Genomic DNA, 23,588 nt, shown 5'->3' with positions numbered 1-23,588 from the left:
CCCCTAAAATCTGTTTGCCTTGCTTGAAACATCATAAAAAATCAAAGACAGAGATGGGGGCGGGTAGACGAATCAAGAGCCAACTGTATTTGCTAATTGGCCTTCTCAAAGGAAATGTGGAATTGTGTTTTACTTCAAGGATGGGAGATAGTCCACAACTTGGAGCGAGCCTCCTATGGACCTTAGGCTCCTGTCCTCCCACAGAGAGGGGAGGTGGGCTCTATCTTCTTTTGTGATTTTGTTTCAAAAAGACAGCTCCCAGGTCTTTGTGAAGGAGTGCTGGACTATAAAACTGGCAGATGTTTGAGTTGCAGATATATTGCCATTGGAAAAGGCAGAGAAAGTATGGACAGTTACAAGTTTTCTAAAGTAAATCCCCTAAGAGAGGTCAAGGCCTGTAATCGGAAAGAAACCTGTCTACAGTCTACTCAAACTGAAGGGAATGTTGGGTCCATCTCATTGTGTTTTATGTTTCCTTTCTTTTTTTCCCCTCGCAGGACCGTGCACAAAATCTGAATGAGCGGCGAACCACCACCACCACCCTCACAGTGGACATTCTGGATGGAGATGACTTGGGTCCCATGTTTCTTCCTTGTGTTCTGGTGCCAAACACACGTGATTGCCGCCCGCTCACTTACCAAGCCGTGATCCCTGAATTGAGAACTCCGGTAAATGTGCTCGCATTCTTTTCCCTTCACTTATGCCTCTTTAACCTCAGTGACATTCTGTTATCGGAGCTCGAAGACATATTAGATGAGAAGAATGAACGTTGCTATATTAGTATTGAAAGGTATTTATGTCTAGAACCATTTTCAAAGAAGGCAAAGTTTGGTCACCATGCATTACTGCATTCTTTACAAAGTCCAAAGTGTGTCGTGAAGCAACCATTCATTGGACACTGATGATTTTGTTTCTCCACCTATACATCATAAACGAGTTCAGTTGCCTTAAATTCACCAAATAATCTAGTCCTAAGTCAGAAGACATATGGGCCAACAGGGTACTTGGTCAACCTCTTAGCATCCTATGATTTTAGTGGAGGTTGCATTTGGCTGTTTAGAGGTAGAAGCTAATGGATCCCAAATGCAGCTATCTATCCCTTAAAGATGTACTTTAAAGAAGCAGAAAAGTAAGGCATGAATATGTATCTTGTACACTTGATTTTGCCTCTGCCTTGTTTTTGTTTTGGCCTCTTTTTTAAAATTCTAATAGAGCTCTAAGTTGCTGTCAGCCTGGAATTCACACCTCAGACCTGGTTGGGTAATAAATATTTATACCTAAGAATAAAAATTATGAGGCAAATATACTAAAATATCAATTTCTCCCTTAAAAGTAAAGTAATAATAATAATGATTATTATTATTCTCTTTTTAGAGAAGCCGAATTCATAGGGGGTGAATGTATTTGTGGTGCCCCTAGAAAGCCTTCAATTTTCTGGATGATTAATGTGGCTTATGGTATCAGAATTTGTTGGAAGGTTTTTGATTTTTTTTTTCCCCTCAAACAGGTAAGAACTGTGGTTTGGGGTATCTTCTCTGTATATGAGAAGTTTCAAGTATAAAAAAATAAAATCCTTCTCCTAATTGTAACTGACATAGCATCATATGTACTGCTAAGGATTCTTCTTATCCAGTGTTGCATGCTTGAGCCTTACTTTTGAGATTTCATAAATCTTAAATGGCCAAGATTCACTGGTCTGTCTTCCAGCATAAATAACAACTGATCTAGTTGGCTTATGTGAAGAAAAAAAGCTGGAGGGAAAAAAAAAATAATAAATGTTATGATGTACATTTAATGAAGAAAAATATAATCGAATTTTCAGCTCCATGGAGTGATTTTGAAGACAAAAAAAGCTAATGGGTGTAGACAAATAATTGTGGATTACCTAAAGTTATATGTCAGCATAGGATTTTGTGGAATATACCTGTAAGAAGACTATTAATGATAGTGAACATTAATTTTTTTCTTTGGAAAACATAATTGAAATTATGAGCAAAACTTATTTTAAGTATTCATTTTGACTTAATTTATGTAGCTGTCATACCCGTGAGGTCCCTAAGAAGAGGGACATGATGACACAGTGACTGGAGTCGGTGGTTCAGTGTGATAACTCAAACAGTACTTGATAGCCTGAGGGAAGAGGCACAGGTCACTGCCTGACAAGCAGAGGGTATTAACTTTATAAAATACCCCCGAGCATCCGTTCTTCTCTTCCAGATGGCCGACTGAGCATCTCTCTCATTCTCATGCAGTGTACCATAGAGATGAGTCCATGCTCCATATTTGGGGGAATAAAAATAAATGATACTAGTGATTAATGGTTATATCCTTGGTTCCATGTGTCATGAACTGGCCTAAACTCTACAGGGATATTAACTGCAATTCTGATGGGTCACTCTTAAGGTCACTTGTGGGACGACATCTCTGAGATATAGAGTTTATGTAACTTTTTTTGTTTTGCAGACTTTTTAAAAATTTATTTAATTTTACTTTTTTTCAATGTTACAAAATTCATTGTTTATGCACCACTCCCAGTGCTCCAACTAAAAAGTAAAAAGCTCTTCTTTTAAAATTATGTCTCTTGAATTAAATGCTATGCTATAAAATCCAGAATGATCAGACTGTATGCTCCATCATCCCTTTTACCAGGTTGACCCTTTCTTTAACATTCTGTGAGGTGGAGAATTTTAATTTTATGTATTTAAATAATGATGGCCAATATTTATTCGATAAGGGGTGTATTTTTATTGTCACATAGAAAAAGCTAAATATATTTACTTGCAAAACTTGGCACCTGTTCTTATTATTAACCACTGCATAAGACAATCACTGAAACTCAGTGGCTTCGAATGACAGTTTTTTTTTTTTTAAGATTTTTATTTATTTACTTGACAGAGAGTTATATATAGAGAGATCACAAGTAGGCAGAGAAGCAGGCAGAGGGAGAGGGAGAAGTAGGCTCTCTGATGAGCAGGGAACCCGATGCAGGACTTGATTCTAGGACCCTGGGATCGTGACCTGAGCCAAAGGCAGCCACTTAACTGACTGAACCACCCAGGCGCCCCGCAATGATAGTTTTTAAAATTTGCTCATGAAATTTGCAGTTTGGGCAGGCTTGAGGGACCATCTCATCTCAGCCTTACAGAGCATCAGCTGAGGATCATTACCTGTGGCCTGGGTACCAGTATTAGAATTGTTCACTTAGCATTCTGACTGTTGGCGGGAGCCTATCCAGGACTATGATAGCTGGAGTTTCATTCTCCCTCCCCATGGGTCTCTCTTGGGCTGTTGGGGCTTCTCACACTGAGGCACTGAGTTCAAGAACGAGCTTCCCAAGGGAATGAGGCAGAATTTGCAGGAATTAGCCTTGTAGTCTACAGTGTCCCTTTTGTTGTAGTTAAACCTCAGCCAGATTCAAAGACTAACAGTAGGTACCATCTCCTGATGGGAAGAATGTAGAAGTCACATTGTAAGAACATCTGGGGATGGAATTCTTACTGTGGCAATTGTTGGAAAATGAAATCTCCCATGGTGTGGTCATCAAGTTTCCTGGCTCTTTTCTGCATATGTCGCTTTGGAGCCCCCTGATTCACGAGGGTTCAGAACTACAACCAGTTTTTGAGTTTCATATTCAAATTGCTGTGTTTATGTCTGTCCTTTACATTTAAAAAAAAATCCTTTCTTAAAAGATTCCTTTACATATTTTTGCTAAAATTTCTAGAAATTTCAATAAATAAAATCTTGCTATTCAGAGCGAAAGAACTAACCATTTCTGTCAGCTAAACAAGACATGATGACTATAATTACATACTTGCTGATCCTTTTCTGAACTAATTCTTCAAATTTTGAAAGCTTTGACACCTGCTCACCTTCTGTGTTGATGTGAAATTTTCCACCAATTACCTCAGTGGTATTCTTGACTTGAAAAACCATTCTTAGTTCCACCACAATGCATGCAGAATTTATCAGCTCAGAAAAACTTTAAAAGGAAATCTGGTACATTGTTTAACTCATGAACCAGAATATAATAAAAATAAAAATGACTATTTATTGAAATACAAATAATTGTGTGTTTATAGAGAAACTTAGTAAATGTTCTGTATGTTTTTCTACAACAGAAAATGGTCTTCAGCAAAAATTCATGTCTTCACAAGCATTAAGATTAATATTATATTGAATATGTAAATACATAGATCTGATATCTCTGGGGAACTAAAGCAATTTGGGGTTCTGTGCTAATTATTATTCATTTATTAATTTGATAAGTACGTCCTGGCCCCTGATATATGTTTAACTCTGTGCTAATTGAGGACGTAAGTAGGATGAGATTCTTTTCCAATATTGCGTAAATTTATTCTCACTTTCTGACTGTGAACTTATTATTGTGCCTCTCTGGTTGAAGTTTCCTGATGTTATGGAAAATGCTGATAGATTCTGGAGAGTTCAGAACCCATAGTTCTATTTTCTCCATTTTCTATTGAAGCTCAAAGACCCAAAAAAAATGCTCACATTTTTTTTTTTCTTTCATAATTGAACAATCTTGTTTGTTTGGTTGGTTGGTATTTTGCTGAGTGATTTGTCTCTGGAGAGAAACACTGTAGTATTAATATGATAATATTGACATATTATCTGTCAATATCTGTTACCTAGATATACCTCCCTTTACTTAGTGCTTGCCAGAAAGGTCATCTAGGTGCTGGGATCCATGCTCCAATGAGCTCTTTTCACCCCTGTTGAGTTGGATCCCAGGACTGTCTCCCCACATGCACCTGTATGTAATTGCCTCAAAGAACTGTGGTTTTCATATAACTGTCAAAGACAGCTCCCCTATTGTATGTATGGTCTCTCCCCTTCCAGGGAAGCTTTCCCAGTTATTATGGAAGTGGCACTGATTTGCAGTGATGTACAACTTTGATCATTTCCTCTTAACTCATGCTCATTGAACAATCCCGGACCGTCTTCCTGTCCTCTTTTATGAAACTACTGGTTCTTCTCCTCCCCTCCATGGCCCTGAGTTTCTCCTTCTACATCTTTCATGGCTTTTTTTTTGTTTTAGTTTTTTTTTTTTTCCCTAGTTAAATATCTCTGCTTGAATTTTTACTTACATATTTGTTTAATCAATTTTTTGATTATTCTTAAATATTGATGATTTTCCAGACTTCTGTTCTTTTAAAATTTCTTTACACTATAATTTTCACTAAGATCCATCAAACCATCAATACCAAGGGGTTCTCGTTTTCTTCAAATAGGAATGATCTGTGTGTTGTGGAAGTGTTTTCTCACTTGGAATCTTTCCTGACCTCCAACCTTGCATTTCTCACTTTTTTAGATGTTTTTGCATGTGTTTTCTGCAGATGCCTCATTATTCTTTCTAATGTGTTCATTCGTCTCTTGTCCACCTCCTGTTATCCTAGAGGTCAATGTGGATTCGGACCTTGACTTCACTGACCCCTACTCCAAACTCGATCCCTTCTGCACTGTCTGTGAGATGTTATTCACATATGTGTGATGCCCAGTTCCACTGCCAAAATATGCATTTAAAGACATAGCCCCCAGGCACCTGAGTGGCTCAGTCAGTTAAGCTGCTGATTCTTGGTTTTGACTTAAGTCATGATCTCCGGGTCCTGGGATCAAGCCCCAAATGGGGCTTTGTGCTCAGTATGGAGTCTGCTTGAGATTCTCTCTCTTTCTCTCTCTCTCCCTCTCTCTCCTTCTGATTCTCCCCTGACTCACATGCTTATTCTATCTCTAAATGAATAAATAAAATCTTAAAAAAATACATACTCTCAGCTCTAGACCCCAGAACATCATCTTTGTTTTTGAAATATAATTCTGATCTGATCGTTCACATCCCATCATATACCAAAGCATTTAGCATGTCACTCAGTCATTTTATATCAGACCATGTTCCAGTCTCATCTCTTGTAACTTGCCTAGTGCAACCTACCTAATAATGCAGAGCTTTGAGTCTGCACCTGAGCTTCTCTGAGAACTCCCCCCTCCACTTTGTTCCGTACATTAATTTGTTACTCAAGGTTCATCTCAGTAAACCCAATGTGATGGGCTTCCAGGTTAAGCTTCTCCAGGTCCCGTGTACACCTGTTGAAGTGCTGAAACTTCTCGTGTCCTAGAGTTGTTTGTCTGTTTCCCTCCTACATGACTGTGCGTTCTGTAATTTCCTATTTGTCGTTACACCTCAATGTGCCAAGCACCTGCTTCTCATAGTGAGTGTTCAGTAAATGTCCGATTGGACTAATCTATCAATGAAAACTTTGAGAAATACATACTGTCACTGAGATACTGAATTTAAATACAAATAATGGCTTCTTTCTTCTTATTTGAAATAACAGTGTTTTGATCACAAATATGCATATGTGTTTTATATATGTAGATGATATATAACTTGTGTGTGTTTAATTATCTTAGGAAATATTATCCAAATATTAGCCATGGCACATAAAAGTTTTTCTTATACTTACGTTGTTTTCAAATGTGAATAGAGAGGCAAGGACTGCCATAATTGGTCATTATCTGTCCAGGCAGAGTCTAATAGGTACTGTAAGTAAAGTAAGCCTATTTCCCTGTTGCCAGAAACAGTTTGGCTTTTAATTGTCCCAGCACATTGTTTGTAACACTCCGTCTCTTTGCAGCAATATCCCAAATATTAAGTGATATCTTCTCTTGTCTTTAGGCCAGTTACTTCAAAATGTGTTCTCTGGAGCTCTTTGGTTGAGGGGACAGTGAGATATAATACACGTAGAGTGAACGTCTGCACCATCTACCATACCCTGGCCAGCAGCTGCAAATGATCCAACGAGCTTCAGGTTCACATGGGAAACACAAGCTAAAAGCCAAACACACAAACAAATGCTAGAATTTAGCAAAGGTTGTGTAGATGAAGATGTCATATTGTGATAATTCTGAAGGTGGGATGTGAAATAATAAGTGAGGTGAAGAATCATTTGTTCTTTTCCTCATTGGTCAAAATTTACATTGAATAAGTTTGAGTGTTATTTCCATTTATAAAACACGTGAAAATATTTTCCAGTATTTGGAACAATTAAAGAATGAAGAACAAGAGGGACTGAGTTTATTACTATTAGTTAAAGGGGAAAAAGTCACTGTCCTCAGTAAAATAGAATTTTTAAAAAAATGTTTTCTTGTTCAAGGGTCTGTTCCAATATTATTTTAAATTGACATGGAAGATGTGTTTTCTTATGAAAAGATATAAAGAAAGGAGAGCATCATGCAACTTGGACATGATGTCTGTGACTTTATGAGCATGTCTGGAACTCTGATGGGGAGTTGACAGAGGTGCTCGCTAGCACAATGTACGACAGGTTTGTGAGAACTTGGAATGCAACCTGAACCCTGTGTGATCTTGCAGACTTTCCTTAATATCACTCAACTGTAGTTTGAATTTTTCCTCTCTAAAACAGTTAAGAAAATCTAATTTATGGGATTTTTTGAGTTCTAGGAAAAAAGATTCATGCATCATCCTTAAGTTGTTCTAACCAACTGTGGGGACTTAGTAGCTATTGATAATTTTTTAAAGATTTTATTTATTTATTTATTTATTTATTTATTTGAGAGAGATCACAAGTTGTGGGGGAAGAATAGAGAGAAAAGCAGACTCTTCACTGAGCAGGGAGACCGAAGAAGGGCTCGATCCCAGAACTCTGGATCATGACCTGAGTTGAAGGCAGATGCTTAACAACTGAGCTACACAGGCACCAGAGCTGTTGATATTATTATCATTGCCCTGGAGTTCCTTCACCTGGCTGGGTCTTCACTCAGAGGCTTGTGGGAAGAAGTAGCTAATTCACACTAGTTGTTAAATGCCTAGGTGTTTTTAAGTGAAATTCCAGCTTTAGAAACTGAGTTGTGTATGTTCTGACTGTGGTATTTGTAATTAATTCAGTATGGTCCTTTAAAAAAAAAAATCCAGTACTTTTATTGAGAAGAACAGTAGGTCCATTTTTTAAATAAATGGATTTGGCACAGTCACTGCTTGTGCTGAATTAATTATGCTATATATTATTGCTTTGGGAAGAGGCAACAGCTGATGCAAAATGGCACAAGGTAATTCTGCGAGCCAAAAATATATCAATGGATCAAATTGTAAATGTGTGCCAGGAAAGCAAGTATCCTGCTCTTTCCTTTTCTATGAACACAAAAGCAATGGATTTCAGTAAAGTTTATCACATTGTCCCATGAAAACCTTCTGTTCAGCAGAGATGCCCCTGGAACTTATATTGCCAGTAAACCTGAACTTCCACTCTGTATAATATTTAAAATTCTGCTATAGTCCCACTTGGTAATTTGGACATTTTTTCATTGTTTATTTCAATTCAAAAAGGATTGGTTGCTAATTGTAAGTTATGAGGAAAATTTTTTTTTTAATTCTACAAATTAAACATTGGAACCCATCAGTCCTCAAAGACTGATTTCCAGGATCTCTATTAGTAATTTGATGCATGCCTTTGCAAATATCTGGAGCCTGTTGGAGGCAGTTTGAGTTTGTGGATTGTTGTTGTTGTTTGGTTTTTGTTTTGTTTTGTTTTTCAGACAAACCAAATGACTCTGACCTATAGAAAAGTGAAGTTAGTGGGTTTCACTGGGGCCTCCCCAAATTACCTGATGGGTTGTTTAAATGGTTCTTTTTTTTTTTTTTTTAAGATTTTATTTATTTATTTGACAGGCAGAGATCACAAGTAGGCAGAGATGCAGGCAGAGAGAGAGAGAGGAAGAAGCAGGCTCCCCGCCGAACAGAAAACCTGATGTGGGTTCGATCCCAGGACCCTGAGACCATGACCTGAGCCGAAGGCAGAGGCCCCAACCCACCAAGCCACACAGGCACCCCTAAATGGTTCTTAATAGATATTGGAAAGCACAAGACACAACTGTGTGTTGTGTGTAGAGGGGCAGGATCATATGGTCTTGGTGTGCTAGGGGACAGGATGTACTGTGATCCCTTACTCAGATACATAGTCATCTGAGTAGGAGAGACAGCATCTGCTTGACCTAACTTGAACCACATGTTCACTCTTTGTCTAGAAGGGATAGAGCCTGTGATGGTTACTTTTATGTGCTAACTTGGCTCAGCCATGCAACCCAGATATTTGGTGAAATATGTCTGGATGTTGCTTCCAAGGCATTTTCCACATGGGATGAACATTTAAATTAGTAGACTTTGAGTAAAACAGATTATTCTCTATAATATGGGTGGGTCTCATCTAATCAGATGAAGGCCTTAAGATTAAAGACTACCTTTCCCCAAAGAGGAGGGAATTTTGCCAGCAGATTGTCTTTGGTCTCAAACTGATATCTGTTCCCTGGCTCTCTAGCCGGCTGACTTCCAGCAGATTTTGGTCTTGGCAGCTTCCATAGTTGTGGTATGAGCCCATTCCTTAAAATGAATCTCAATCTCTGTCTCTATAAGAAGATATATAGATAAAATAGATTGACACAGATGATGTATAATCTCTATCTCTCTCTCACTGTCTTTCTGGAGAGTAGTAAACACAATATCCTATTCTGTCTGTTCTGTTTCCCTGAACAGCCCTAATACAAAGCCCCTGATGAAACTGTCTGATAGCAAAGAAACTTTCTCCAAGAAGACAGAGATACTATTGAGAAGGGGAAATGGATCCTGGATAGCTGAAAACCCACAGATGTAAGGCAAATATACAATCAAGCCATCACAAATTCTTGCCTACGGTCCAGAATGATATTTTTTTTTAAAGATTTCATTTATTTATTTGACAGACAGAGATCACAAGAAGGCAGAGAGGCAGGCAGAGAGAGAGGAAGAAGCAGGCTCCCTGCCAAGCAGAGAGCCCGATGCGAGACTCGATCCCAGGACCCCGAGATCATGACCCGAGCCGAAGGCAGCGGCTTAACCCACTGAGCCACCCAGGCGTCCCCAGAATGATATTTTTAAAAAGACATCAGATGATGTCGCTTCCCTGCTCTGATGCTATGATATATTTTCACTAAAAGATTGTATCTGAGTGTCTTCCTATAATGCTTATTATGGTCCTGCCAGTCATTTGTCACTGACTGTTTGGACTAAATCCTTGTGAACCCCCAAATTCATATGAACAAACCTGATAACCAGTGTGATGCTGTTTGGAGACAGGACCTTTGGGAGGTGATTGGGTCCAGGGCACAGCCAAACATGAATGCAGTTAGCACCCTTATAAAAGAAAGCCCTTCTCCCTCTCACAAGTGAGAACACAGGGAGAAGATGGCCATCTGTGAACCAGGACGTGGGCCCTCAGCAGACACTGGAATGCCCTTTTCTTGGGCTCCCAGCCTCCAGAACTGAGAGCAATAAATGTCTATTGTTTGTAGGTCCCCCAGTCTATGTACCTAGTCTCTTATAGCAGCCCAAACGGACAGACACTGACCTCATCCTCCACCAGTCCAGACCTTCCTTCTGTCCTCTATCATGTCACGCTCTTTCAGCTGAAGATGTTTCTGCCTCTTTCTGGAATGTTCTCTTGTGATACTGGCTTGTGTCTAGCTCTTTTAGTTACTTGGTTTCAGCTCAGAAGTCGCCTCCTCAGAGAAGCCTTTCCTGACCACTTGGTGTGGTCAAGGGTCACAGTATCTCACCTCCCCCATGGATTTGGTAACACATGATCTTCTTTTATTTTGTGCAGATTGTAGGGGGAAATGCTTTGTACATTTATTTGTTTGATTGATTAATGTCTGTCTGATTCCTTGGAAATCTACATACACTGTGAATAGGACCTTGCCTATCTTCTTTGCTATCTCAAAACTCCTAGAACAGTGGCTCACATGTGGAATGCTCACTAAATATTTACTTACTTGGAATAAATTAGAAATTTCCATTTTCATGAATATATGTCTCTATAAATAACTGTATACAAATAATAGCTGTGGGTGGCTCAGGTGGTTAAGCATCTGCCTTCGGCTCAGGTCTTGATCTCCGGGTCCTGGGATCGAACCCTGTGCTGGTGTCCCTGCTCAGTGGGGAGCCTGCTTCTCCCTCTCTTTCTGCCTCCTCTCTCCTGTTTGTATGCACTCTCCCTCTCTCTTTAAGGAATAAAATCTTAAAAAATAATAGCTGCCTTGTATGTCTTTGTATGAATGCACATTATTTATCTCTCTTTTTTAAAGATTTATTTATTTGAGAGACAGTGCATGTGCACACATGCAAGTAGGGGAAGGGGCAGCAGGAAAGGGAGAGGAGCAGACTCCCCCCTGAGTGTGGGGCTCCATCTCAGGACCTGAGATCATGATATGAGCTGAAATCAGGAGTCAGACACCTAACCAACTGAGCTATGCAGGCGCCCCATTTATATCTTTTATGTTTTGGAATTTTATGTATAGCATTACTTGAAAAAAGGTTTAAAAACTACATATGCAAGAGTTATTCTCTTAAAAGAAGTTTATTTTCACCTGGTATGTTTTCTTATGAGCCAAATCAACTTCACATATCCCTTTGCTTAGTTCCACTTGACAATAATTAATAATGAGGATGTGATTATGTGTTTCATGGTCTAAACTGTCTTGAGCTGTGTGTATGGCCACAAGATATAATAACATGGGGAGTTCCACTCAGTGAGGTCACCACAAAAATAATTATTTAAGCAATTCTAGGAAATGTGATAAAAGCTGGTAAGATTTTCACATGCAGCTTTGTTTTTTAGAAACCTCGATATGTGAAGTTGGCACTTGGGTAAAACTTTTTCTGAAAACATGCTACATCTCTGCCGCCACAGCTCTAAACCAGCTTGATCTGCAGCCTAATAGTAATCCCTCTGATTTGCAATTTATTTACTAACATCATCTGCAAAGATACTCAAAGGAGGGAAATAAATAGACCACAGGAAAAAACACCTGATTTATTTACTCCCCGAATGACAGTAGGTCATGGTGCCTTCAAGACCTTCAGAGGAAATTTCATATAAGCCACTGTCACCTACCATCCCTGCTTTCACTTCTTGCAGCTCGTCCTTCACCCAGCAGTCAGGGTGATCTTTTCAAAGCATCAATCAGCTCAAGTCACCTTTGTGCTTAAAATACTCCAGTGATTTCTGATTATGGTGGGAATAACATCCCAGGGGCTGAATATGGCTTACAAGGCCACACAGAATTTAACTCCCACGTATTTGCTGTGAGGATTTTTATCCTGTTCTTTGGAACTTCTGAGTTTCTTCTTATGCCCAGCCCTTGCTGTTCACTCCATTACAAAATGCTTCTTTCACACCTTCCAGTGGCTGACCCATCTCATCAATCAAACCAAGTTTTTTGTGAAAGCATCATGTCCTCCGAGAGACCTTTCCTGACAACCCTCCCCACGGTAGATTTTCTTTAAACAGCAACAGCACATTCATGTGGATTAATGGAAGGTTTTTGTGTGTTTTCAGTTGCTAGGGAAGGGTGAACAAAATTTATAAGAGTTCTGTATTTTCTGTGAGAGTGTGTTGAAGCCTGCTGCTGTTTTGTGGCAATGATGATTTAAGGTGAGACAATGGTGCAGGTACAGATCAGTAACGACCACAAAAGATAGCTGTTTTCACCTTAATGAAATTGAAAACAAACCCTCTGTGTCAAGATAATCAAAGAATGATTATTGTAGGTACTGTGGACATTTTCACTGATAATGTCAAAGAGTTGTAATAAATGCCCAAAGAACTCTAAATCCCCTATCCGTAAAATCTTGGCAGACAGTTTATCTGAAGATACTCAGAATAATAATAATAAAAAAAAATCCACCCAACACTCATTCCTAAAAAATTATTCTTAAGGTGACATTTTCACATGAGAGAAAAAGGAGGAAATGTAGAATGATTTAAGTATGTCTCTGCCAAGAAGCGTCTCTTTAATTTGATTTGAGGGTCATAGAAACGGGTTTGCATTCATCACCGCGACACGCATGCATTGTGTTCAAGAGTTATTTTAAACATTACTCCCTCCTCAGAATGCTTATTTCTCAGTCTGGTTGCTTTGATATGAAGTATCGTAAATAAGGAACTTCCTGGATTATACACTTATGTTGTAAATGTTCTCCATGTTCAGAAGCAATTTTATACCACATATTGTTTAAAGAGAATATATACCAGACTGATAACTGACACTGAGTCCTTATAAATTATGTTTAGCTTCATAGAACATGTGTGATGTAACTCTAGGTTGTGTTATTCTAAATTGGGAGTTCTTATTTTTTAAAATTTTAAATTACATTTAAGCAGGGGGAAATAAGTTTACTTTTTTTTTAAGTTAAATAAAGTTGTGTATTTTCCCAAAAAGTAGCCTAAGGGCACAGGAAGATATTATATATATATATATGTATATATATATATATACATATATATATATAGTATATGTTAAACATTGTGTGTGTACAATATATGTTATATATAGTTATATTTATGTTATATATAGTTATATATATATATAATATGTGTTATTTATACACACACACACACACAGTTATATATAACAGAGGACTCCTTAAAACTCAGAATCTAGAGTAACACAACTGAAATACACATCATGCGTGCTTCCTATATGCTACATTTTAACTGGGTGTAACAATGCTTAAAAAGCGAAGGTTCCCACACAAATTACAGATTTGGCAGTGACTCTTGAAGTAATAACCAATTCCACACTCATGGAAGTGATGAGTAGGAAACAATGTTCATGGATCTGAATGAGTAAATATCATCTTGAAATAAACCACAGAAATTATGACTTCTAAATCCAGACTAATTGTCACCATCTGAGCAGTGAAAGGTAGTCTGTGGCCAAGACAAGCAGTGAGTTGCATTGATTTTGAAAAAAATTCAAAGACATGGGTTTTATACTTTAGCTGAAGAGTAATAGTTTACTTGTATACTACAAAACAACTGCAAATTACAATGTGGTTGTTGTAATGGTCATTGCAGCATTTCTGTGTCTATTTAAAAGGGAATGTAAGGGGGAAAAATGAAAGATCAGGAAAAAAAATTCCAGTAAAAATATTTCAGCTCTTAGATACATTGGATGCCATGATGCATCCCCTTCATGTCCCCTTCAGGACTGAGATACTGAACTTTCCCTTCCCAGCTACCCCTTCCCCAGATGCTATGAGGTTGGTGGTTCTTAGAAAATGCTGAGTTTCTCTACAATAATTGCCCTTTGTTCAAAGAGAGCTGCTTCACCCAATCTCCTGCCCCCATTTCTGGGAACATCATGGCCAATGGCTTGTCAATGGGACTGGACAATGTGCAGATACCCAGTCATCCAACCTGAATGCACGAACACTTTAGAAAGTGCCCCTTGAGATCTCTAGTTCTGTTTTTTCCACCTGGATGGTAATGCTTTTCACCTCCTACCTCTGCCCAGTTCTGCTTCCTGTATTCCTTCACAGATTTTATTCCCCTATAAATTCTCTATGTACAAATCCATCTGAGTCTGTTTCCAAGGAAATCATTCTGCAAGAGTGGACTGTATTCCTGTTGGTCCTGAAAGAGATATTTGCGTTAGTTTATTTTACAAAAGAATGATAGAAGACTTATATTCTGACCACAACCAATTGGCATTTTAACTGGATCATAAGACTCATGTAATGAATTTATTGGTATGCATCCCTTAACCCCCAGAATCTGATGACATGTGTTTTGGATAAGACCTGAGAATTTGAGGCTTCCACCCCAGGGAATTTGGATGAATATATCCAGGATGGGGCCTACAAATTTGTATTTTTTAATACAGAAATTTTCAAATGTATACAAGAACAGGAAAGAGTAGCATGAACCCCATGAAGTCATTACTCAGTTATCAATCCATGGGCACTCTTGGTTCAACTAGCTCCTCTCTCATCCTTCTCTCACCCATGATTTGAAGCACGTCTCTGACATCACATCATTTTATCTGAATATGTTGCAATATGGATCTTAAAGTGATAAGTCATACCACAGTGACATCATCACTAATAAAAAAAAAGTTAAAATTAGGAATTTATATTTTAATGTTTTAAAATAATACCAGTGACCCAGAAATCCTGAGATCCCATGGAGTCATTAAAAATTTGTCATGTAATTCTTGGATGACTAGTGTGAGACTATGTATGCTTGTTACTATTCATGTTTTCATGTGAGCATCCTTGAATTATGCCAAGGCTGTGTTCAGTCATGTGCTAAAACCATCAGTTACAGGGTGACTTTCGGTAATTATACCTCTGAGTTAGTAGAGTTGTATCTTTCACCATCTTAATGAGTTCTGCTTTAATAATTTGAATATATTGGGGTGCCTGGGTGGCTCAGTCATTAAGCATCTGCCTTTGGCTCAGGTCATGATCCTGGGGTCCTGGGATCGAGCCCCATATCAGGCTTCTTGCTCAGCAGGGAGCCTGCTTCTCCCTTGCTAGTACTCACTCTCTTTCTCTCTGTGTCAAATAAATAAATAAATAAAATGTTTAAAAAGTAATAATAAGTTGAATATGCATAGTAACAATGTTCACATTTTACCAGAGAAGTTTAGGCAGTTGGTCAGTTCCAACCCTGTTACTTGTTATTAGAGCTTCTGTTAGTAACTGTTGCATTCTAGAGTAATGGGGTACTCTTCAACTTCTGTAGGCTTGAGAAAAGGATCCCCCCAAAACACACACATGCCCCATCATCATCATCACCATCACCTTCACCGTCATCGTGAACTATTCAGAAATTATACCATAAACAATACTTGACATTTAGTGAAGAAGCATCCAAGGAGATGAATGGTAAGGACAATTTTTAATCTTAGGCATTTTAACCAGGGTCTGGAGTCCATCTTTAGCCAGAACAGATGGTATGTATGTCTACTCCAACTATGAATGCGGAGAGAACTTCAATTACCTTAAATAGAATTGAATCATGAGTTTCTATCCGTGTGTTGTTTAGAATCAGGCAGAACTAATATCTGTTATTGAAGCTAATGGCATGGAAATTAGTGGTGTTAATCTTGTCAGAATTGCATGAAGATAAAAACAACAGAAGGACCTGTAAGCATTGTCTTTCATCCTCAGTCCTTAAAACATCATGTCATGACTAGTCTCAAAACAATAAAAATAGGACAAATGAATTGTGATTAAAAAGAGTTAAACCGGGGGCACCTGAGTGGCTCAGTGGGTTAAGCCTCTGCCTTGGGCTCAGGTCATGATCTTAGGATCCTGGGATTGAGCCCCTGCTTGGTGGGGAGCCTGCTTCCTCCCACCTGCTTCCACCCCCCCACCTACCTCTGCCTACTTGTGATCTCTGTCTGTCAAATAAATAAATAAAATCTTTTAAAAAAAAAAAAAAAAGAGTTAAACAGCGTGCTTGGGTTAAGTTGCCAGTTGGTTAAGTGCCAGTTGGTTAAGCCACTGCCTTTGGCTCAGGTCATGATCCCAGAGTCTTGGGATTGAGTCCCATATCGGGCTTCTCCCTCTCCTGCTGCCTGCCATTCTCCCTGCTTGTGCACTTTCTCTCTGTCACTCTCTCTTTCTTTCTTTCTCTGTCAAATAAATAAATAAAATCTTTTTAAAAACATTAAACAGATGCACATAGGTTAAATTGTGCTCCTTAAATTATTAAAAACCCTCTGATGAACATCAGTATTCACCTAGAAAGGATTCCAGGCTTGCCCAATTAACAAATAGAAGAGTTAAATATGAGAATTCAGTTTTGCAGGAGAAAAAAAAAAGAAGAAGAAGAAAAGAAATGGGTAATGCTGTGTGGAACTTTAATACTTCTAGTATATCCTCATGTACTACAAAGCAAGCAAATAAACAAAATGGTAGAATTGTTATGTCATAAAAAATCTTGATAAATAACCAGAGGGAAGTCTAATTGTTTTCAGATGCCAAGAACATGTTTTGGTGACAATTCTAGTTAATGCATAGTTGGTTTTATAGCTCATTAAAACTCAAAGAGAAGTTTTGAGATTCAGTAAATTTTACCAAAAGTGAAATCAAACTTTGAAAATGGGCTACTTTTACCAACAACCAAAGGTTTAGAAGTGTTGGAGATTTGGGCCCAAATGAAATATTTAATCTGTAACATGTTGATCTGTATTAGGCTTATACTATTGGTTTGTTTTTCATCCTTGCTATATTCTAATAGAAGATATAAGGAAAACTGACAGTTTGTGAAGCATACAGAAAAAGAATGAGAAAATATAATGGTAGAGGTTCACATCTAAAATTGCTTTTTTCCCTTCACATACCAAGAATAGTCATATTTTTTAAAGGACTGACAGCATAAATTTCTATTGTAAAATACTTAAACAATTTGAGTTTTTATTGTGTTTTTCCCATCACTGTTTGATGAAGCCACAAATGCCATTGAAATGCAGTATGTTGAAAGGTTACAATAAATTATCTTTGTTAGTATGTAAAACCTGACTTTTGGAAAAAGGAGGACTTAAAAAAAAATGGGGTCTAGGAGCGAAGAGACAAATTCTTTATAAATGGCTGACTTCTGAGATGAATTCCAAACAAGTAGAACAGAGCCAAGCAAATGATATTTTCCCAATAAATATTTGTTGAATAAAATGTATTGGAAAATACCGTTTGTTTAAATTTTGAGTAACATTTGTTGAGAGCCTTTTGTTTCATACACGGACTTTGTAAGCAACATGAGACTATTTTATTCAGATGATTTTGGTGAATACTATATATCATTTGGTTTACTTATCGTTTGCCTTGAGCCTTTTGGTTATACTAAAATGTCAAGGTGGTAGAGAAACGTAGGCTACCCCATGTACCAGGAACTGGATCTCTTGGAGACTCTGTACCTGATTGTCTGCTTTCCCTTTCAAGGCAAAATGGGATTTAGGGATGTTTGGTATCTTGAATGTCCAGGTGGGATGAGGCTTCTTGCATTGTGTAACTGGCATCAAGTTTTAATGGTGTGCAGCCCAACCACAGCATCAGCTCTGTGACAATGATACAGCCAGCCAATGCCATGGAGGGAACCATGTCCAAAAGCTCAGTCTTGCTTTTCCTGTGAAGAGTTCAACCTTCAGTTTACTGTAGGGTTTTCTGAGATTTAAGTTAAGTTTGGGTATCAAAGAGTGATCTGTGGGTCAGGGTAATGGGTTCCTCAGGTAATTTTTTTCAGTCCTGCTTCTAGCCTTAGAATATCACCTTGTTAGTATGTTCAGGGCACATTGAAGAAGAATCCAAAAATATGCAATGAAATACCGAATTGTAAGAATAAGGACTTGAGTGTAGATTCGCTTCTGAAAAACTTGAGGCCCTAGCCTCTGCTGTTTAAAATATAATTAAAATAAGGGGTGGCATCCTTCAGAGAATATTTTCTTTTTTTCCCCCTTTCTGATTAAAAAAAAAAAAAAAAAAAAAAAAAAAAGATTTGACAGACATCCCCAACAGACACACATACCTACACACATGTACTCCCCAAAGCTTTGATTTGCTGGCTTTATTCTCAGGTTCATTTGAATCCATTTTATCAAAGGTCATTTAAAACCCTTCATTTTGGTTTTAATTTTGACGTTTCCTTACTTAATCCATGCACTCTCCTGATTCCCCTGGGGGCACCCAATGAGGTGCTTCACTTAATCTATGTCGTTTCACTGAAAATACCACATTCTTAGTTTTGGTTTTGATATAATATTGTAGTATGTAGGAGTTTTTGTCAGTATTTTTTCATTTCTTGTATTTTGGTTCAATATTCTTGACTCTCATAATGGACCTACAAAGAGAAGATTATTTCTCTTTGCTGTTGCTATTGTACCAACGCGTATAACCATTTCTGTGAATAATTATTATTACTTCCTCTTACCTCAGAGCCTCCTCTGACCAACACTGAGCCCCTTTTCATATGACCACCTGTACCCGTGGTTTCCACATAGCCTAACAGGTGACCATCTGAAATGAATAGTAAGTATGATTAACTTACAAGCACGGCTGGAAGCTTAGGTTAGTTGTATTTCCCAAGAATTCGAAAAAGGACATGGTTGTGTAAAAAGTGAGAAGATAAAGGTGAAAGAGGAATAAGAATTACTCCCCCCAGTCTCCTCAGACAAACTGAGGAGACTGCAAATAGTCCAGCTTTCTTGAAGTATCATCAGACTGTGACAGAATGAAAGTGCAGGTTTCCAAAATACTGCAGAACCAGTGCCCTGGCTTGTCTACCCCCTCAGCCGCTGCTGGTCATGCATTGCATTCAAGTATCTCCAGAGTCCTTCACATGGGTTCTAATGGTAAACACTGAACTTCCTTTTGCACCAGGTTTCTCGTAGTGGGAATTCTGCCACTTCTAACTTTATCCAACAGAACTGTCCTTTCGTCTGTTTCCAATTTATTGCACATCATCTTTTCTTCACAATCTCACACAGAAATCTTTTCACAGTCTTCCCCCTCAAAAAGGCACTGACCCTTGATTACCCACAAAAATCACAAATTTAACCATGATACAACTCAATAAAATACCTGAATTCTTTTTTTTTTTTAAATACCTGAATTCTTTCAATACTTTCATCCACACTATAATCATTTGATTCTGTCTTGGGTAAAGAGTTGTTTGTACTTCCACCTTCATTTTTTATGGTGTCCAATAAAGTCCATTCACCAGAAGACTCAACACCTTAATTTTCTTAGTGATTCTCAAACTTGAACATGCATCGGAATCACTTGGATAATTAAATAAATAAGTGATTGTGTAGTGATTGTTGGCCTCACCCTTAGAGTTTTTGGTTGAGTATGACTGAGGTAAGGCCTGAGAATTTGCAGGTTCCTAGGTGATGTGGAGAACCAGTCTAGTAATCAATGACTAGTTAGATAATTTATACCACAGATAAAAGAAGCAGATACAAGAGTGATACAGAAGTCAATTTGAATTTAACAAAGATTGTCAACAGTGCATATCAAAGAGGCCTGAGCTGGCCCAGAAACTCAAATGTTATAGTTGACTCCAGAAATTAAGCTGTTATTTAAGACTGTTTGGTTTTAACACCTTTGAATAACTGAATTATACTCAACTTTGACTGACACAGGCAGATGTTATCGCCTTTATTACCTTGACAAGAGAATATTTTTGATGAGTTACTAGATATTTTATTTAATGCCTGCAATGTTACTTTAAATTAAGGGCCAGATAGTTACCTGCAATTACATAATAGTTATGTTGTGTTGGCATGGGTAAGAGTTACAGTTTAATTATAGAGAGCCGTCCTTCTAGATTTATTAATCTTTTTTATAGATGGTCGGGCTAAAATTATCCTTCCTGGTGTGCAGTTATCTTGGCACCTGTTATAGCTAAATATGATTTAAAAATACTTCACTGTGGGGGCAGCTGTGTGGCTTAGTGGGTTAAAGCCTCTGCCTTCGGCTCAGGTCATGATCCCAGGGTCCTGGGATGGAGCCCCACATTGGGCTCTCTGCATTTTGGGGAGCCTGCTGTCTCCTCTCTCTCTCTCTCTGCCTGCCTCTCTGTCTACTTGTGATCTTTGTCTGTCAAATAAAAAAAATAAAATCTTAAAAAAAATACTACACTGTGGAATATTATAAAATAAACTATAAAACAAAAGGTCAACTTCTCCTAGAGCCAGATTCTGCCCCACTGTACAACCTCAATAAATTCAATAAATTCAATTATGACTTATGTTGTTATTGACCACAAGAAGTTCATTCTCAGACAATAGTCCTATGATCATTTTACTTTAAAATAGAACTTCAGATGTTCAGTGCAGAATATTAATAGAATCAATAGTTACATTTTTATTTAATTAACTTTTTCCCCAAATGAAGAGCATAAATTAAGTTTTAGAAGCAAGTAGAAAGGTTGCCTTATTCATAAACCTTTTATATTATACTTTCGTACATCTTTAGTCACGATTCCAGATGGTGTTCTTTTGTTGTGAGTTTTGCTGGGATTTTTATTTTTGTATATATATTTTTTTACACTGTGGAAAATGAGAAAGTAGATATTATATCTAATTTATTTAAAAAGGTTACCAAGTTGTTGCTAATATGAGAAACATAGCCGCCCCTCTCCAAACTGGGAGCAATCCACGTAGGTTTATCTTATTGAAAAAATGCCTGTGTTCCTTCATAAAATTAACTTTTGGGAAGTTGCCATATTGGCAAGGTAGAAATTTGCATGAAGCATCCCATAATTTATAAATATATATTTCCTTTTTTAAAATTTAATTTAATTTTATTTGTTTTCAGTGTTCCAAAATTCACTGTTTATGCACCACACCCAGTCCTCCATGCAATATGTGCCCTCCATAATACCCACCACCAGGCTCACCCAAACCCTCACCCCCCCTCCTCTCTAAACTTACCTCAGTTTGTTTCTTAAAGTTAGAAAGCAACTGCCCTTGTTTTAAGCAAAGGCATTTAATTTTTTAAAAATATATTTTACTTAACTTTAGGGGTTGTGTTAAGATTTAGATAGACAAGCATTGCATTTTTATAAATACAGTGTTTGTGATACCTGCCATGATTACTTTTATATTCATTGTATATCTGTAAGCCAGCAGAAATTGAGAAACAGGAAAATGACTTGATTTAAGATGTCAACATGAAAGATCCCCTTCCAGCAGGAGCATCTACAAGAACAGATACGACAATCCCCTGAGGGAGATAGGGAATGATCAATAGCTCTGAGTACTTTATAAAAGAATCATACATAACAAGTTGAAAAGGAATGTAGGAAAAAAGAGCCCATCTATATGAAGATAGTATATGCCCACTGAGTAAAATTGTGAAGTCAAGATAGCAGACTTGGAGGTAAAGAACAAGAAGTAGAGTGGATAAAGCCATTGTCATAGATCACTCATTCCAACACTTAGTACTAAAAGAAAGAAGATTGAAAATCGGAGGTCAAGAGTCGAGATCATTTATGGGTCAGAAATCAGGGCTCTGTGAAGGCAGTAGGGATGGCCGAGAGGAGGTAATGTGGAGGAGAGACGTGTGAACTCTCCCTTAAGGCAGAGGTATCCGGTTGTGGTTAAAGGCACAGTTTAGAAAAGGACTTTTATTCCACTGTAGTAGTAAAGAAAAGCTAGAAATGTGGCTAATTGATTTCTAACAAAAATATAGTAACTGTATGAGTGAGCGATCTTAATTCATCTCTGAAATGCAAAGGTGTTTAGAAGGAAATCAAATAGAGAGTTATACTAAGTCCTGTGACCTTCTAGATGACCTTGATTTTATTATTTCAAATTAGCTGTCTCTAATCTGCAGAGTTCCTTATCATAATTAAAAGGTAAGGAATGGGAACTTTGAACACATTTTTACCATAAATGTATAATAGGTGAGGTGATGGCTTAATGGCAACAGTGATCTTGCATTAATACCATTTTAATGGGATATGTCTTCCAGCTATGTCAAAACAGGTTTGATGAGCTAATAATTTCTAGGAAAGACTCAAAGCACCATAGAAAGCTTAATGTTCTACATTCCCTCCACCCCCCCGTGTTTGATAAATCAGATGTCTACCATATGCAGTCACCTGATAATTGTTTTAAATAAATGTCACTGTAAACAAGTGAAGCATAAAAAGGTTAAAATTATAAAGATTTGAGTTCCAGGTAATTAATTTTTATATATTTAATACTGTTCTAAGAAGGGGAGGGATAATTAAAAGAAACAACTGCTAATGGGAAAAGTGAGTGTGATTTGAGAAGGCAGTTAGGAATCACACCTTCTTTTAGAAGTACAGTATATTTGGAAATTCTTAAGAGCAATGGGAAATATCCTCTACCATTTGAGGACAGCAAATTACAGAAATGACAACTTAAATAAGTAGAATAGTTTTCTTGCTGTCTAAAGCGGATACCAATCAATACCCTTCTCCACCCTAGAGTCCTCCCACACATGGATTTTTTTTTTTTTTTCGGAGTTGGGACTTTCCAGAGTCACTTAATTATTAACATAGCACAAAGCTATATTTTGCTTAATTGGGAGAGATGAGAGATAATTTAAATAAATATCTTTAAAAACACATTTAGAAGTTGTAGTCATCTTAGTATTAATATACAGTTCTTAATTTCATCATGTAAACAAGGAATGACATTACCCACAGAACACGCCTTTATGTCATGGAATTTAAAGCTGAAACCATAAGATTTTGCCCCCCAAAAAGCTTCCCAACTCCGCACATAAAGCTGTTATTAACCTCTGTGTACTTATTATTTGTACTTATATTTATCATTTAATATTTAAATATTAATATTAATTTGTTAATTTTTTAAAATTTGCCAACCACTAAGACTCAGCAGAGTAGAAAAAAAAAAACAGGAATATATTTAAATAGGAGGGCTTAGAAACCATATGTAAATTGTGTCCTATGCTGTATATAATACAGAAAGGTGTCATTCTAGAGATACAGCAAGTGAATGCAGAAAACTATGGATGAAGTAGGTTGAAATGGGTCTCACACTAAGAAATGAGTGTGAATTTTTTAAAACAGGAAAGAGGGGCACCTGGGTGGGGCAACTGGTTAAGCATGCAACTCTTGGTTTCTGCTCAGATGGAGATGCCAGGGTCTTGAGATCGAGCCTAGACTGGGTTCATTACTGTGCTTGGAGTCAGCTTGAGACCCTCTCCCTCTCCTTCTGCCCCTCCTGCTCATGCTCTCTCT

The 23,588-nt window shown here is 37.6% G+C and overlaps 1 protein-coding gene across 1 annotated transcript in view; it reads left to right on the top strand.

Moving 5' to 3' along the window:
• The window catches only part of PCDH15 (protocadherin related 15), a 784,172-nt gene that overhangs the window by 226,444 nt on the left and 534,140 nt on the right, over positions 1–23,588 (top strand). Inside the window, exon 8 of the mRNA XM_059397646.1 lies at positions 498–668. Coding sequence (XP_059253629.1) covers positions 498–668 — 171 coding nt within the window. The remainder of the gene's footprint in view (positions 1–497; positions 669–23,588) is intronic.

Source organism: Mustela nigripes, chromosome 4, assembly GCF_022355385.1.
Source record: "Mustela nigripes isolate SB6536 chromosome 4, MUSNIG.SB6536, whole genome shotgun sequence".
Taxonomy (NCBI): domain Eukaryota; kingdom Metazoa; phylum Chordata; class Mammalia; order Carnivora; family Mustelidae; genus Mustela; species Mustela nigripes.
The sequence above is the reverse complement of the archived record's forward strand: the minus strand, read 5'-3'. Positions and strand labels throughout refer to the sequence as shown.